Source organism: Poecile atricapillus, chromosome 9 (assembly GCF_030490865.1).
Source record: "Poecile atricapillus isolate bPoeAtr1 chromosome 9, bPoeAtr1.hap1, whole genome shotgun sequence".
Taxonomy (NCBI): domain Eukaryota; kingdom Metazoa; phylum Chordata; class Aves; order Passeriformes; family Paridae; genus Poecile; species Poecile atricapillus.
Genome location: NC_081257.1, coordinates 7527340 through 7543096, shown reverse-complemented (window position 1 = coordinate 7543096; position 15757 = coordinate 7527340). Strand labels below are relative to the sequence as shown.

General features: G+C 63.6%; 2 protein-coding genes across 3 annotated transcripts; both read left to right on the top strand.

Moving 5' to 3' along the window:
- Positions 1-59: 59 nt before the first annotated feature.
- Positions 60-5299, top strand: MON1A (MON1 homolog A, secretory trafficking associated). Of its 2 annotated transcripts, XM_058844667.1 has the most exons (6): positions 60-232; positions 1477-1618; positions 1856-2323; positions 2526-3291; positions 3387-3534; positions 3981-5299. In XM_058844667.1, the coding sequence occupies exons 2-6, from the start codon at positions 1492-1494 to the stop codon at positions 4119-4121; spliced, it is 1650 nt and encodes a 549-aa protein (XP_058700650.1). In that variant the 5' UTR covers positions 60-232; positions 1477-1491; the 3' UTR covers positions 4122-5299. The 2 variants fall into 2 exon arrangements, with proteins under 2 accessions (XP_058700650.1, XP_058700651.1); XM_058844668.1 differs by lacking the exon at positions 60-232 and having other exon boundaries at positions 1473-1618.
- A 1236-nt stretch (positions 5300-6535) lies between these two features.
- On the top strand, positions 6536-14515 carry MST1R (macrophage stimulating 1 receptor). Its single transcript, XM_058845357.1, has 21 exons — positions 6536-6685; positions 7111-8417; positions 9586-9774; positions 9855-9980; positions 10063-10233; positions 10431-10600; positions 10691-10868; positions 10982-11127; positions 11230-11391; positions 11536-11629; positions 11729-11962; positions 12043-12189; positions 12266-12425; positions 12508-12600; positions 12677-12910; positions 12992-13072; positions 13145-13326; positions 13400-13509; positions 13605-13770; positions 13845-13981; positions 14060-14515. Exons 2-21 carry the CDS (start codon positions 7200-7202, stop codon positions 14334-14336), a joined length of 4275 nt encoding a protein of 1424 aa, XP_058701340.1. The 5' UTR covers positions 6536-6685; positions 7111-7199; the 3' UTR covers positions 14337-14515.
- The last annotated feature ends 1242 nt before the right edge of the window (positions 14516-15757 follow it).

The following is a 15757-nucleotide window of genomic DNA, read 5'->3' as shown; positions in this document are numbered from 1 at the left end:
TCCTTGTACCTCACGGACTACAACTCCAATGATCCCCCCTAGGAGCGCACCGCCTACAACCCCCATGATGACCCGCGGCGGGTCGCCGCGATGGCGGGGGTGTCGCCACGGTCGGGGCCGGGACCGGGGGTAGGGCGGGAGGTGACCGCCCGCCGCCGGCCCCGGGCCCTTCTCCGACCCGCCTAGGCCGTGCCCAGGGGGCTGCAGGGCGGCCCCGGGAGGAGCCGCGGAGGTGGGTCCCTGCGTGTTGCCCTTAAGGGGAGTCCTGGGCCTGGGTCGTGTCGGGGCTGCAGGAGCGGTGACACCTCAGCGCTGGAGGGGGAAGGGGCGGGGTCGGTCCGTGCTGGGCCGGGAGGGAGTCCTGGGGTGAGTCTCGCCCACGGTAAGGTCAGCAGGGTGAGGAGGAAATGTGAGAACGGGGCCCTAATCCACTCCCCGGCACCCTCCAGGGCTGTCACAGGATTTTAGTGGGGTGTCTGGCTCCCCCAGGTGCGGACGGGATCCCAGTAAGCTCCCCGGCACTCTCCAGGGCACAGGCTACCCAAGATGAGGACAGAGCCCTTATCTGTTCCCTAGTACTCTCCAGAGCTGTCACAGGGTTTTGTGGGATGAGGATTTACCTCCCCCGGGGGAGGATGGAACTTTGCCCAGTTCCCCAACACCATCTAGAGCTGTCACAGGTTTAGGGGTGGGGGGCTGCATGAACTCCCCCAGGTAAGGACAGGGCCCTGATCCACTGCATGGTTCCCTTCAGGACTATCACAGGACTTCATGGGGGCTGGTCTGGCTCCCCCAGGTGCAGCGTTAGTTGGGATTGGGTTTGGGAGCAGAAGGTGTGCCAGGGCACAGAGCAGAGCCTGGGCTCCATGAGCTTCCCTAGCAGCCAAGTTCAGAAGCACAGGCCCCTAGCCAGCCTGCCTGCCTCCTGTTGCTTTTGTTTGTGTTCACTTTGGGGCGGGTTTTCCCCCAGGGAAGGGAGGAAGGAGCGCGCTGGAGGCATGGCCTTTGCCGGAGAGGGCACCCAGCTCCTGGGGTGACGCCATATGTGCCAGCTCAGGAGGAGTGTCACCAGCCTCATCCCAACACAGCCGCCTAACCCGGTCCAAGGAGGGTCATAAACCTCTCCCTTTGCAAACACGAGGCCTCTGGGATTTCAGGTGTATGGGACAAGCCCCATCCAGGGCTGTGTCCCTTCCCCCTCGCTGCACAGGGAGGCTGAGCAGCTTTCATGGGGGAAATCGGGGCCAAGCCCGGATGAAAGGTGCCGTGGCCAGGGAAAGAGCTGGGGCTGCGTGAGAGAGGAAATCCTGCTGGATTAGAGCAGCTTTCCTGACATCTCACCAGAGCTCGGCGCTGCCTGCTGAGCCAGCGGGATTGGGCTGCGGGTGCTGGCCTGGCCCTGCTGGAGAACAGAGCATTTCTGGACCTGCTTTGAAAGTGAGGGGACATAGGGGTGACACTGTGGGTCACATGCAGGTCCTGCCCCGAGGAATGGCTGCAGATGTCCACAAGAAGAAAAGCTGGGAAGTGCCCAATGGGTCCCTGGCGCCAGGAGATGGGCAGCACACGGAGCGGTCTGAGAGCCCTACACCGGGGCTGGCACAGGGCACAGAGCCAGGTACGGAGCACAGCTCACCAAAGTGAGGGATGCGGGGGGGAAACAGCAGCTCCTCATGCAGGCTGGGACCTCCACAGCTCTATGGGTAGGGGGAGATGAGCCCACTCATGACTCCCCACCAGCAGGACCCGCACCCACTGGGTGCTGTGGGATGGGGAGAGGAGGCAGATCCCCTTTGCATCCTTTCCCCAGCATGGGGGACACGTGGACGGATGCTGCATGACCTGTTGTTCCCAGGGGCGGGCCAGGAGGGAGCCATGTTCGTGCACACCCGCTCCTACGAGGACCTGACCAGTCCCGAGGACGGGGTGGCCGCGGCGCAGAGCCCAGAGGAGAGGCGGGGGGAGCCGGCTGAGCAGAGCAGCATGGAGCAGATCAGCAAGGACTTCAGCGAGCTGAGCACACAGCTCACAGGCATGGCCCTCGACCTGGAGGAGGAGATGAGGCCAAGCAAGGAGGGGAAGCTGGAGCCATCCCCACAGACCACCCGCCGCGACTCGGTGCTGTCGGGGAAGGAGGAGGAGGACGTGACCATGGACGCCTGGCGCTTGCACCGGAAGCACGTCTTTGTGCTGAGCGAGGCGGGCAAGCCTGTGTACTCCCGCTATGGCTCTGAGGAGGCCCTGTCCAGCACCATGGGTGTCATGATGGCCCTGGTGTCCTTCCTGGAGGCTGAGAAAAATGCCATCCGGTCCATCCACGCAGGTACCGCCCTGAGGGGGAATGGGAGGCGGGGGGGGGGGGGGGGTCACAGCCTGCCCATCTGTGCGCCTGCCACCATGGGCCATGTCAACTGTCCCCAGGGGCAGATGGGTTGCTGTGGGGAGAGGCTGCAGCCTGGCTGTAGCCCCGGGGAGCCAGGCTCACAGGTCTGTCCCCGGCCTCCTGGGGACTCCCTCCCAAGCAGATGGCTACAAGGTGGTCTTTGTGCGGAGGAGCCCATTGGTGCTGGTAGCAGTGGCACGCACCCGGCAGTCGGAGCAGGAGATTGCCCATGAGCTGCTCTACATCTACTACCAGATTCTGAGCCTGCTCACCTGGACCCAGCTCAACCACATCTTCCAGCAGAAGCAGAACTATGACCTGCGCCGACTCCTGGCTGGCTCCGAGCGCATCACTGACAACCTGCTGGACCTCATGGCCCATGACCCCAGCTTCCTGATGGGCGCTGTGCGCTGCCTGCCCCTGGCCGCCAGTGTCCGGGACGCTGTCAGCAGCAGCTTGCAGCAGGCCAAGGCCAAGAGCTTGGTCTTCTCCATTCTGCTGTCTGGGAACCAGCTGGTGTCTCTCGTGAGGAAGAAGGATCAGTTCCTTCACCCCATTGACCTCCATCTGCTCTTCAACCTCATCAGCTCTTCTTCCTCTTTCCGGGAGGGTGAAGCCTGGACTCCCATTTGCCTCCCCAAATTCAACTCTAGTGGTTTCTTCCATGCCCACATCTCCTACCTGGAGCAGGAGATGGACCTGTGCCTGCTGCTGGTCTCCACTGACCGTGAGGACTTCTTCACAGTGTCTGACTGCAAGCGGCGCTTCCAGGAGCGCCTGCGGCGGCGGGGGGTGCACCACGCTCTGCAGGAGGCCCTGCGCACCCCCTTCTACAGCGTTGCCCAGGTGGGCATCCCTGACCTCCGGCACTTCATCTACAAGTCCAAGAGCTCCGGGCTCTTCACCAGGTGAGGCCCCGGGGAACCACTGGGCCGAGGTCGTGGCATGTGGCATGGGCCAAGCCCCTTCTCCAGGGGGTTAACGGGGTGCTGTGTTCCTGCAGCCCTGAGATTGAGGCTCCCTACGTGCAGGAGGAGGAGAAGGAGAGGCTCTTGGGGCTTTACCAGTACCTGCACAGTCGGGCCCACAACTCTTCACGGCCCCTGAAGAACATTTATTTCACAGGCCCCCGTGAGAACCTCCTGGCGTGGGTAAGCCTGTTGATGGGGTTTGGGTGGAGCCTGTCTTTTCTGGTCCTGCATGGTGGGAAAGGGGGGTGGTAACACTACACAGCACCAGCTCCATGGTCCCCAGGGAGGACCCCAGCCTGTGCACGGTCCTTTTAGGGGTGAGCCTGCCCCCTGTGTGAGGGAGGGACAGACTGGGGTAGCAGTGGGAGCTGGTGAATTCCAGCACCAAGGTCTGTCATGAACTCAGTGCTGTGGAGAAAACCCACTCTGGGGACAAACCCCAGGGTTTGATTCTCCCACTTGTGAGCAAACCAGATGCCACCCCTTTAGGGTACCCCACTGCCACTTTGTGTCCCTGCACTGGAGCCCCTCTCCCCATTGCTGGTAGCCCATGGGGGGAACACGGACTGCCAGCCCCAAGTGGGGCACAGTCCTGTTCCCAGCATGTATCCTGTTCCTTCTCCCAGGTAACCAATGCCTTTGAGCTCTACATATGCTACAGTCCCCTGGGGACCAAGGCCGGCGCCATCAATGCTGTCAACAAGCTCATGAAGTGGATCCGCAAGGAGGAAGACCGACTCTTCATCCTCACACCCCAGACGTACTGATGGGCATCACCCAGGGCATGGAGCCAGCTGGGAGAGCCCCCGCCATGCTGGGGAGCCCATTCCCAGGGATTCCCAGGCTGTGTGTCCAGGGGAGAGGGCATGGTGGGACCCCAGAGCACAGGGAAACTCCACCTGTGGGTCTGTCCAACCTGGTTATTAGAGATGGGGTGCACAGGGAAAGGGAAGGGGATGAACAGGACTCTCTCTCAGCTGCAGGCAGTGCCCAAGCTGAGGGACTGCTCTTCCTCTGCAGTCCCCAGCTCCATCCCTTGTTGTGGGGTTCCTGGAGTGGGGCTGCTGATATCCCAGGTTACTGGAGGGGAGCAGAGCACCTGGATCCTGCTCCCTGTGCCTGGCATCCCCCTTCTCTTACATCCTGTGGCTGTGCCAAGGGTGAGGTTCCCCAGGGGAGATATGGCAGCACTCAGGGGACCCTATGTTGCTGTGCCCGCAGATGACAGGTGACACCGTCCAGGTGAGGGACAGGGCTGGCCTGGGGCATACACTGCTCCTCTCCCTGCCTAGCGGGGATCTGGAGCCCCCAAGTGCCAGGGAGCCTCTGCAGTCCCAGAGCAGGTTTGCCCCCTTGGCATCTGTATGAGCCTGGACCCTTCCCACTGTGGCTGTGAAAAGGATGTCTGTCCCTGGGGATGCTGGCAGGCAGGGTGGGTCAGCCTGCCCCAGCTGGGACAGCAGGGTCCTGCCCACCTCACCACAGGGACACAGAGCAGCTCCAGAGAGCCAAGGTGCAAAGGTGTTTGTCAGGGAGCTTGTGGGCTCATGGTTCTGGACCCTAAAGGGGCAGCTTAAGCACATCTCCTTGGAGACACCCCTGGTGCAGGGCCATGGTGCTCCCCAGCCCATGGAGAGTTTCCCCTTTGGCATGGGAGCACCTGTCCCCCAGACCCAGCCCCTCGAGCCAGCTACGCTGAGCTTCCTGCACCTCCCTGACCACCCCAGGCACTGGTGCAGGGCTGAGCACCTGTGAACGTCTCGGGGCTGTCTGAATACTGCTGGAATAGGTGTTGGAGGAGGGGCAGAGCCATCAGGGTGATACCCCGGCACAGAGGGAGCTGGGAAGGATCCGGCAGGGCTAGCACAGGGGTCTGCTCCTGTATTTATGCTCCTGCCAGAGTGTAATCGCTTGTCTTTGCTCATAAACATTATCTGGACCCTAAGTTAAGTCTTGTCACATTCCTGTATGTTCACTGGAGTGGGGGGATGACCAAGCTGGGGTGGGAGGAAAGTTTGTTCCAAGTTTTGGTCCGGTGCAGTCCAGCCCCGGGGATCTGCTGGGAGCCGGGAAAGCTGCCTGGGAGTGGTGCGAGGCTGCCGGGGTTGTGCTGGCAGGAGGCGGCGCTGGCTGAAGACTGGGAGCGGCAAAATCCCCGGGCTGAGCTGGCCACGGCCAGCTCATGTCGAAACCGAGCAGAGGCGCAGCCGGAGGAAGGAGCTGTTGGGTAAGGCCCGGAGCCAGCGGAACTCCGGGCCTTGCACAACTCGGACCGGGAGCCTGGGAGGGCCGGGGCTGGCCGGACGGCAGGCACAGGGCATTTTCGGCAGGCTCAGCTTCTCCTGGGACCAAAGTCCCTAGCACCTTGCTCACCTGGAGGAAAGGTCCATGTGCAAAGCTGGGATTCATGGCCCCAGCGTCCAAGGGCAGCAGGGCACGTGGAGTGCAAATCCATGTATGGATCAGGATGTATACGATCTTCCCACATCCCTACGAACAGCAGTCACTCCCAGAGGTGCTGGCACCTCCTGCCACTGCCAGCATCCAGGGAGGAAAGGGACATGAGACACAGAATAGGCACAACAGAAATAATCCTCAGAGCTGCCATGGCAAAGCTGTGGCTCTCCCAGCCCTGCTCCTTTTTCCCAGCTGGGAACTCCGGTGCTGAGCCTGCTCCACTCGCCAAGGCTGCCCTGTTGGCCTGGGAGCGAGCAGCGAATGCGGTGCCACCGCAGGAACTTTGGGGAAGCGGCAATTTCGATTCCATCTGTCGGGGTGTCAGCCGTCCCTATGGCAGCGGGGCTGGGGGCTGCGGCCGAGGGGCCAGAGCTACCGATATGCAGGACCCCACTCGTACCCAGGGATGCTGCTGGCAGCCGCCTCCCAGCCACGGGGCTCGCCCGATGGCCACCCGTTCCTGCCGCGGGCAACCGAGGCACTGTGCCAGCCCTGCAGCCGTGCTCCGATCAGCGGCCCCGACTCACACCCGTGCGCCTCTTGGGCACCGTGCCCAGCCGTGCTTGTCCCCCCGGCAGTGCCCAGCGACCCTCCGGGCACCCCGATCTCCGAACACCCCCGTCCCGCCGGGCTGCGTGTGCCGGTGCCGGCCCTCGGGGAGCCCCGGGCGGTGCGGGGACAGGACCCGCCCACCCCGTTCCGCCCTGGCCCGTCCCGCCTCGCCTGCCCCGTCCCGGCCCCGCTCCGCCCTGGCCCGGCACGGCACGGCACGGCAGCGCCCAGGTGAGCGCCCTGCCGCCCGGCAGCGCCCGGATCGCACCCGACAGGACGGATGGGGCGGGGGCAGCCGGACCCACTGGAGACCTCGGACCCGGTGAGCTGCGGCGGGGCCGCGGGTGGAGGCCGGGGGTAGTTCGTGGTCCCAGTCCCGGGAGGCTGGCGGGGGCCTTGTTCTAGTCCCGCAGGGATCCCCAGTTCCCTTTGCTGTCCCGGGGGCTGGCAGGGTCCCTATCCCAGTCCCCGGAATGGGTCATTGCAGGGCAGAGATGCCCCAGGGTGACAGGCAGAGTCTGTAGGTGGCAGAAGGCAGGATCTGTCCCTCTGCCACAGGCAGCTTGGCATCACCTCCTACTCATGGTATTTCGGAAGAGGTTTTGTGTGACTGATCCTCCCTCGGCACTACCCAAAATCATCTGGCCCTTGGGAACCCTGGCACCCCCAACTGACTCCCGACTGTGGCTGTGCCCAGGTCTTCACCTAAAATAAGCGGGTAAAACCCTTCCTTTTTTATTTTGGCAGATGCAATGGTGGCCCACCCTTCATATGAGTTCTGAGCCTGCTGGGTGCTGAGCACCGTCAATAACCCCACACCAGTGGCACTGCACAGCATGGGCCTGTTGTGCTGTGTGTGCCTCTGGCTGCTGCTCGCCCTGACCCAGCTGCGTGCTGGTGCCTGGCAGTGTCCCCGCATCCCTTACAGCTCCATCAGGAACTTCTCCATCCCCTACACACTGCCCAGCCTCGATGCTGGCAGCCCCATCCAGAATGTTGCTGTCTTCACCGACTCCGATGGCCCAGTCGCTGTCTTTGTGGCCGTCCGGAACCGCATCCTGTTGGTCAGCCCCGACCTGCGCCTGCTCTCTGTCCTTATCACCGGCCCGGTGGGCAGTGCCAAGTGTGACATCTGTCGCCTGTGTCCAGCCACCACAGACGGCCCCGAGGACACAGACAATGTCCTGTTGCTGCTGGACCCGCTGGAGCCATGGCTGTACAGCTGTGGCACGGCACAGCATGGGCTGTGCTATCAGCACCAGCTGGAGGTGCAGGACGGTAAGGTGTCCATCACAGCCACGCACTGCCTGTACTCAGCCATGGGCAACAGCCCTGCATTCTGCCCTGACTGCGTGGTCAGCCCACTGGGGACCAGTGCCACTGTGGTGGCCACCTCCTACGCCTCCTTCTTCTACCTCGGCTCCACCGTCAACAGCAGTGTGGCAGCACGGTACAGCCCACAGTCGGTGTCCGTCCGACGCCTGAAGGGCACCTTGGATGGCTTTTCAAACGACTTCCAGTGGCTGACGGTGCTGCCGCAATACCGCAACAACTACACCATCCACTACGTGCACTCCTTTGCCGACGGGGACCACGTCTACTTCCTGATGGTGCAGCCAGAACAGCCGGGATCTACAGTGTTCCACACGCGCCTGGCACGGCTCAGCACCCACGAGCGTGACCTCCGCCGCTACCGCGAGCTCGTCCTCGACTGCCGCTTTGAGTCCAAGCGCCGGCGCCGGCGCAGCAGCGAGGAGGATGCTGAGAGGGACATCGCCTACAACGTGCTGCAGGCAGCCCACGCTGCCCGCCCTGGTGCACGCCTGGCCCGCGACCTCGGCATCAACGACACCGACACCGTGCTCTTCGGTGCCTTTGCCGAGAGCTGGCCGGAGAGCCGAGTGCCGCAGGAGAACGCGGCTGTCTGCGCCTTCCCCCTCCGCCTCCTCAATCAGGCCATGGAGGAGGGCATGGAGAAGTGCTGTGGAACCGGGCACCAGCCACTGCTGCGGGGTCTCAGTTTCTTCCAGCCGGTGGAGTACTGCCCACACAATGTGAGTGCTCCACCCTGCGCCGCATCCGGCCCGGGGACCCTGGGGGTTGGCTGGGATGTGGGAAAGTGGGTTCAGGAGCTGGGAAACACTGGTAGAGCAGGATGGATGGTGGGGTTGGGTAGGGCGGGGGGAGAGCAGCATCAACCAGGTGTGAGTCAGCTCAGCAGCCACCCACCACCTACTGCAGGGGCTGCTGTGCTCCGGCAGCCCCGCTGCACCGGGGAGGCCGGGTGCGGGCGGGGATCCTGTTGAGCTCCCACCTCACCAGTACACGTGTCAGCACATGGGCACACTGCCACATGTCACGCATTGGGCCAGTTCCTCTCCTGGTATGGCTTCCCCAGGAGCCTCGACTCCGGTGTCCGTGGTGACTGTCCCTGGACCCCAGCCATCCTCTCCAGCTTGTTTTTGGGGGGGGGGGGGGATGAGCAGGAAAGCCACAGGGCCTCGGTGCTTTGCAGGCTGGATGTGTGAGGTGCAGGCTGCTCCTGCCTTGTCCCCCAGGCCCAGCCACCGCCTTCTCTGGGCAAATAAACCGCAGACGGAAGTGCAATTAGTCACCGGGGTTCCTCGCCTGCCGCAGCCGCGGGGCAGGAACACCGTGTCCCAGGTACAAGCCCCGGCACGGCCAGGATGCAGATGGGTGGGCACCCTGGCAGGGCCCCCTCATCCCAGCACATGACACAAGTTTTGGTGTCCTCAGCCAGGCTCCGGGCAAGGTGCAGCCAAATCCCCTCCTCTTCCTGCACAGAGCAGACAGCTCACTGCTGCTGACTCACACTGTGGCAGGGGAAACTCAGAGGGGACCCCAGCCCCTCTGCATTGGGGGTGTCCGGTGGGGACACGATGGCTCCTGGTGTCTCTTTTCAACCCCAGTCCCTCACTGAGCTCCAGGGGTCATGCTGGAGTGTGCATCCTGTGGTGCCAGCACAAATAACTATATCCAGATGGGGTGGGAGGGGAGGGCAGGATCGGATCTGACGCCACATGGGGGACTGAGGGAGGGCCTACTGATGTGGTTTTTTCCCCAAAAATTTCCCAGCCTGGAGGGGAACTTAAGCAATCTGGTGCTGCCCCAAAATATCTCACAGCTCAAGTTGGTGCCTATCTGTGAGGGTGTGGGAGTCAGGGTGCCAGGGTCGCGTCACCACCCCGTGTTCGGCCACAGGTGAATCTGTCAGCACCAGTGATCAACACCAGCTGCTGGGATCAGCCCACCCTCATCCCTGCTGCCTCCCACAAAGTGGACCTGTTCAACGGGCAGCTTACAGGTGTCCTCCTCACCTCCCTCTTCGTCACTGCCATGGGAGATGTCACTGTGGCCCACCTGGGCACAGCAGAAGGACGCATCTTCCAGGTGGGATGGGGGATCGGGAGGGGTGGCAGGTCCTGGCAGGATGTGGGCTATGCCTAGCCCCCTGCTCTGCCCTACTGCAGATGGTGCTCCAGCGCTCCAGCTCCTACCTTGTGACCTTGTCCAACTTCTCCCTGGGAGAGCCAGGGCCAGTGCGAGGTGCCATGGGGCTGCAAAGCCACTCGCTGTTCTTCACTGCTGGCACCAAGGTGAGTAGGGGGTCTCAGACGAGGGGCATAGGGTGGGCATGGAGCTCCACGTGTCCCCCTGACCTCCACTCTCCATCCCCAGGTGTGGCTCCTGAACATCACCGGCCCTGGCTGTCGCCACTTCTCCACGTGCCAGCACTGCCTGCGGGCCGAGCGCTTCATGGGCTGCGGCTGGTGCGGGGATGGGTGCAGGCGCCGCCACGAGTGCAGCAGCCACTGGGTGCAGGACAGCTGCCCACCCGTCCTCACCGACGTAGGTCTGCGCTGCCGTCCCCCTGCTCCTCACACCTCCCAAGCACTCGGATGGGGAGGGACGTGGCAAATTGGGTGGCATGTGGTGGAACCCCCTCCCTGGGATGGGTGTTGTGTTCCTCATAGAAGAGCATTTCTGCACCCACAACAGTCACTGGGCTTTGGGGGCTTGGGGTGACACAGGTGCCTCTCCCACAGTTCCATCCCCGGAGCGCCCCGCTGCGGGGTCGGACACGGGTGACGCTCTGTGGAATGACCTTCCGCTCCCACTCGAGCCCCGATCCCAGCCGCAGCCCCCGCGGTGCCTACCGGGTGGCAGTGGGACGGCGAGGCTGCACCGTGCTGCCGGAGGAGAGCCACAGCTACAGGTGTGCAGCAGTGCTGGGACAGGACAGCAGCAGAAAGGGGTCTGGGGCTGCCCCCCTGCCTGGGGCTGATTCCCCATCGCTGTCCCGCAGACCCCTGCCAACCTCTCGCCGCAAGGAGTTTGTGGATGTGCTGGTGTGTGAGCTGGAGCCGGGGGGGCCGGCAGCAGTGGGGGGCCCGGCCGATGTGGTGCTCACTGTGGAGGAACCCACCAGACCCTTTGGCTTCCGTGTCTACGGGTCCGCCACCCTCGGCGGCTTCGTCTTCGTGGTATGGTTCCCCACCGGCAGCGCCCCTGGCAGGGTCGGGGGGGGGGGGGGGGTTGGCTCACTCTGGGGGGGTTTGGCTCACTCACCCATCCCACTGACCCCATCTCTGCTCAGGAGCCCAGCGTCAGTGCCCTGCACCCCCCGTTTGGCCCCCGGGGGGGTGGCACCCTCCTGTCACTGCACGGCAGACACCTCTCGGCAGGGAGCAGCTGGCGGGTGACGATCAATGGCTCCGAGTGTGCCCTGGCCGGGCAGCCCAGGTACACCCCTGTTCTGTCCCCGCCTGGCACAGCAGGGTCCCGGCACGGCACGGGCACGGGGAGCCCCCGCAGTGCCCCCAGCCACGGCTGTCGTGCCTCCAGCCAGGACAACGGGACAATCGGATGCACGGCTCCCGCCGCTGCTGGCCTGGGCCCAGCCCGGGTAGCCTTGTGGATCGACGGGGAGGAGTTCCCGGCTCCTGTGCCCTTCCAGTACCGCCCTGACCCCACGGTATCCGCCATCGTCCCCAGCTGCAGCTATGAGTGAGTGCGTGGGCTCCCTTCCCCTGGCTGAGGGGACAGCCCTGTCCTGCCAACTGCCCTGGCTGGGCTGGATGAGGTGCTGGGAATTGCAGGCACCCCGGGGACCATGTGCACCCCGGGGAACCTGATCCCTGCCCACCGTAGGGGCTCGCTGCTCACCATTATCGGCACCCACCTGGACTCTGTGTATCGCGCCAAGATCCGCTTTGAAGCCGGTGGTGTGATTACCCAAGCCACAGTAAGCACCGGGGTGTGGGACCATCACCCAGCCCTGCCCACCCCACTGCAATCCCCTGGGCACGTTCCGAGCCGGTGCTCAGCATCTCCCTCCCCGCAGGAGTGTGAGGACCCGCCGGCACCGGAGCGGCTGCTGTGCCACAGTCCAGCTTTCCCCTTCGAGAGCAAGGTGCCCAAGGAGGTGGTGCTGGGGAACCTGAGCGTGCTGCTGGACGGCGCCGATGGCCGCTGGCTGTTCCGCCTCCGCTACTACTCCCGGCCCAAGGTTTACCCCTTGGAGCAGGAGGGCAGGCGGCTCCGCCTCAAGCCCGGCGATGATGAGATCGAGGTGCACGTACGTGGGGCAGTGGGGTGAGCCAGAGTAGGGGGTCCCACTGCCAGGACCCCCGAGCTCACGGTGCTCTCTCTGGGCAGCAATTGGGGCTGGATGCCGTGGCCAGCTGCATGAACATCACCATGACGGTGGGGGGCCGGGACTGCCACCCCAACGTCCTGAAGAACGAGGTGACGTGCCGCCTGCCCCGCGAGCTGCGCCTGACCTCCGCTGGGGCCCCCGTGGAGGTAGGAACCCCCTGGGTGGGCAGCTACCCGCCCCAGTTCCCCCCACCCCATCCCTGCTGAGCCCCTGATCCTCCAGATCTGTGTGAACGGAGCCTGTGAGGCGCTGGGCTGGGTGCTGTCCCCCCCCACCTCGCTGGACCTGGCCGCCAGCCTGGCTCTGGGCACCGGCATCACCTTCTTGGTCTGCTGCATCCTGGCTGCCGTGCTGTTCCGCTGGCGCTGGAGTAAGAGGCGGGGTGAGTGCCGTGCTCGCCGGGCACTCTGGTGCCCCCCAGACCCCTGCCACGCCACCCCCTACCCACTCACTGCTGCCTGCAGGTACGGAGAACCTGGAGCTGCTGGCACAGCCCGGCCGCAGCGACCCCCCCATCACCACCCAGCGCCCCGGCGTCGACTACAGAGAGGTTCTGGGTAAGTGGGTGTCACCCGTGGGTGGCGGGGTGCTGGGTGCTGCCAGCCCTCACCCCGCCTCTGCCTGTCCCGGCAGTGCTGAACACAGCGGGCACTCCCGGCCCCGTGGGGCCCCGCACACGAGTCACCAGTGCCGGTGCCAATGGCAGTGCTGGGGCTGGTGCAGCGGGCGGCGGATCCCCCATGCCGCTGCTCAGGGCCTCATCCTGCTGCCTGGAGGATCTGCGGCCGGAGCTGCTGGAGGAAGTGAAGGACATCCTCATCCCTGAGGAGCGGCTTGTCACCCACCGCCACCAGGTCATCGGCAAAGGTGACTCTACACCCCAATTTGGCTGTGGTGTTACCTGCCCAGTGTGTGTGGGTGCCAGCTTTGTGCCACCTGTCCCTGCAGGACACTTTGGCAGCGTCTACCACGGCACCTACACGGACCCGCTGCTGGGCGACCTCCACTGCGCTGTTAAGTCCCTGCACCGTGAGTAGCTCCCCCTCCCACCCGTGCTCCCGTGGCACAGCAGCGGAATGGCCATAGCTCAGCTCTCCGCAGGCATCACGGACCTGGAGGAAGTGGAGGAGTTCCTGCGCGAGGGCATCCTCATGAAGAGCTTCCACCACCCCCAGGTGCTCTCGCTGCTGGGGGTGTGCCTGCCCCGCCATGGGCTGCCCCTTGTCGTCCTGCCCTACATGCGCCACGGGGACCTGCGCCAGTTCATCCGCACCCAGGAGCGGGTAGGGGGTACCCCAAGGGGGGTGAGCCATGGTGGGTGCCAAGGTCTCCGTGCTCACTGCTCCCATCTCACAGAGCCCTACAGTGAAGGAGCTCATTGGCTTCGGGCTGCAGGTGGCCCTGGGAATGGAGTACTTGGCCCAGAAGAAGTTTGTGCACCGGGACCTGGCAGCCAGGAACTGCATGTGAGTGTGGCTGTGCCCTCCAGACCTCCACCAGAGGGTAACTGCTTGGGTCTGGGGGTGCCCAGGAGTCCCCACCTTGACCTGGTGTCCTACAGGCTGGACGAGACGCTGACAGTAAAGGTGGCTGACTTTGGGCTGGCACGCGACGTGTTTGGGAAGGAGTACTACAGCATCCGGCAGCACCGCCACGCCAAGCTGCCCGTCAAGTGGATGGCTCTGGAGAGCCTCCAGACCCAAAAATTCACCACAAAGTCTGATGTGGTAGGCATGACCCCCCCTCCCCATCCCCCATCTTCATCCTACTTGTGTGCCCATGGCAGCTCTCTTCTCGGCAGTGGTCCTTCGGGGTGCTCATGTGGGAGCTGCTGACACGTGGGGCGTCGCCATACGCCGGGGTGGACCCCTACGACATGGCCCGCTACCTGCTGCAGGGGAGACGCCTGCCACAGCCCTCTCACTGCCCCGACACCCTGTGAGTGGAGCTGGGGGTGGGCAGGGTGGCAGGGGGTGTCCTGGGGGGCTGCCAGCGCTGACTGGGGTATCGGTGCAGCTACAGGGTGTTGCTGAGCTGTTGGGAGCCGGCGCCCGAGGACAGACCGTCCTTCACGGGGCTGGTGGGTGAGCTGGAGCGTGTCCTGGCCGCGCTGGATGGTGAGCATTATGTCAACCTGGCTGTCACCTACATCAACCTGGACTGGGGTCCTCCCTTTCCCCCTGCTCCCCGGGGGCAGCTGACTGATAGCGAGGAAGAGGATGAACAAAATGAGAAGGTGGAAGAAGAGGAGGAAGAGAAGGAAGAGGAGGACGACGACACATCTGTGTGCTGATGGGATTCCTGCACCGTGGGATCTCCCAGACCCCCATATACCACAGGCACACTCCCCTGAGGAGGGATGCAGTGTGCAGCCGGATGCTATGGGGCACCCTCCCTATGGGATGGTGCACCTTCCCAGGGCTCCCATGGAGTTTCCAGCCTCTTGGCTGCTCATTAAAACCTAATTATATTTTTTCCTGGCTGAGGCTTTGTGTCTTTGAGGGGGCCATGCACTGAGGAGCGGGCACCCACTGTTGCTGTGCCAGTGAAAGGAGGGCACCTGCACAACGGTGCTGCTATGGCCACCCTGGAACCATCCCCCAGTTCCTGCCAGGCCAGGGCCCCACTTTGCATCGTGTCCCACCATGGCCCTCTGACCTTGGGATGTCTGGGAGGGTTTTTCTAAAAGTCCTGCTCTCAGCCACATCCAGCCCATGGCCAGGGTGGCTGTGGGGCACGAGGCATGTGAGGAGCACCATGCTCCTGACATGGGGTGATGATGGCCCTGCAGTCCTGGCAGATGGCTCATGCTGCCCCTGGGATTCGTGGCACGATGGATGCATGGAATTGCAGTGCCCATGGGATCATGATGCTCCTGGGATGAAAGGTGCCCAGGCATCAGACCAGGATGCTCTTGAGGTCATGGGTGCTCAGTCATGGGGTCATGGAGCCCAGGGCATGGGGTTTCAGTGTCCCTGGAACTGAGGTGCCTGTGGGACCACGGTGCCCAGGACATGCGATCACAGTGAGGGCACGATGGCACCCAGCCCATCAACTGCTCCTCACCCTGCCTGCCTGCACAGGGTCCAATGGGGCACACTGCTTCAGGCTTGGGGCTGCTGTCTGGTGATCAAGAGTCATTACCAGCTTCACTTAATGACACCTTTATTGCTTCAGCACTGCCTGTGCAGGGGAAGGTGCAGCTCATGCCTCAGGGCATGCCAAAAGATGGGGCATGGGTCTGTGATGCTTGCTGCCCTGTGAGCTGGTTTTGTGCTCCTTTTGACGGAAGTGGTGGCAGATGCCACATTTGCATGGAACTCGTCCTGATGAAGAGGTCCCTTCTGCCCTAGTTTTGGGGCAAAAATCACCTAGAACAAGACACTGGAAAAGAGGAGAGGAGCAGTGATGGGCATCCCTTGCCTAGGTGCATGTCCAGAGTTCAGGGCAGGGAACAAGGGCAGGGTCTGGGATGGATGGATGGATGGATGGATGGATGGATGGATGGATGGATGGATGGATGGGTGGGCAGGGGATGTTCAGAACAAGTCCAGGATGGGCAAGGGATGCTGAAACACGCACGGTCTGTGGCTGTGGGCAGCACTGCTCCTGCTCCATGTCCATCCACACGGGCCCTGCCGCCAACACTGGCTTTAAATAAAACCTCCTCGGCTGCTCATTAAGCAGCGCTGGAGCCCGGGGCCACATCAGCTC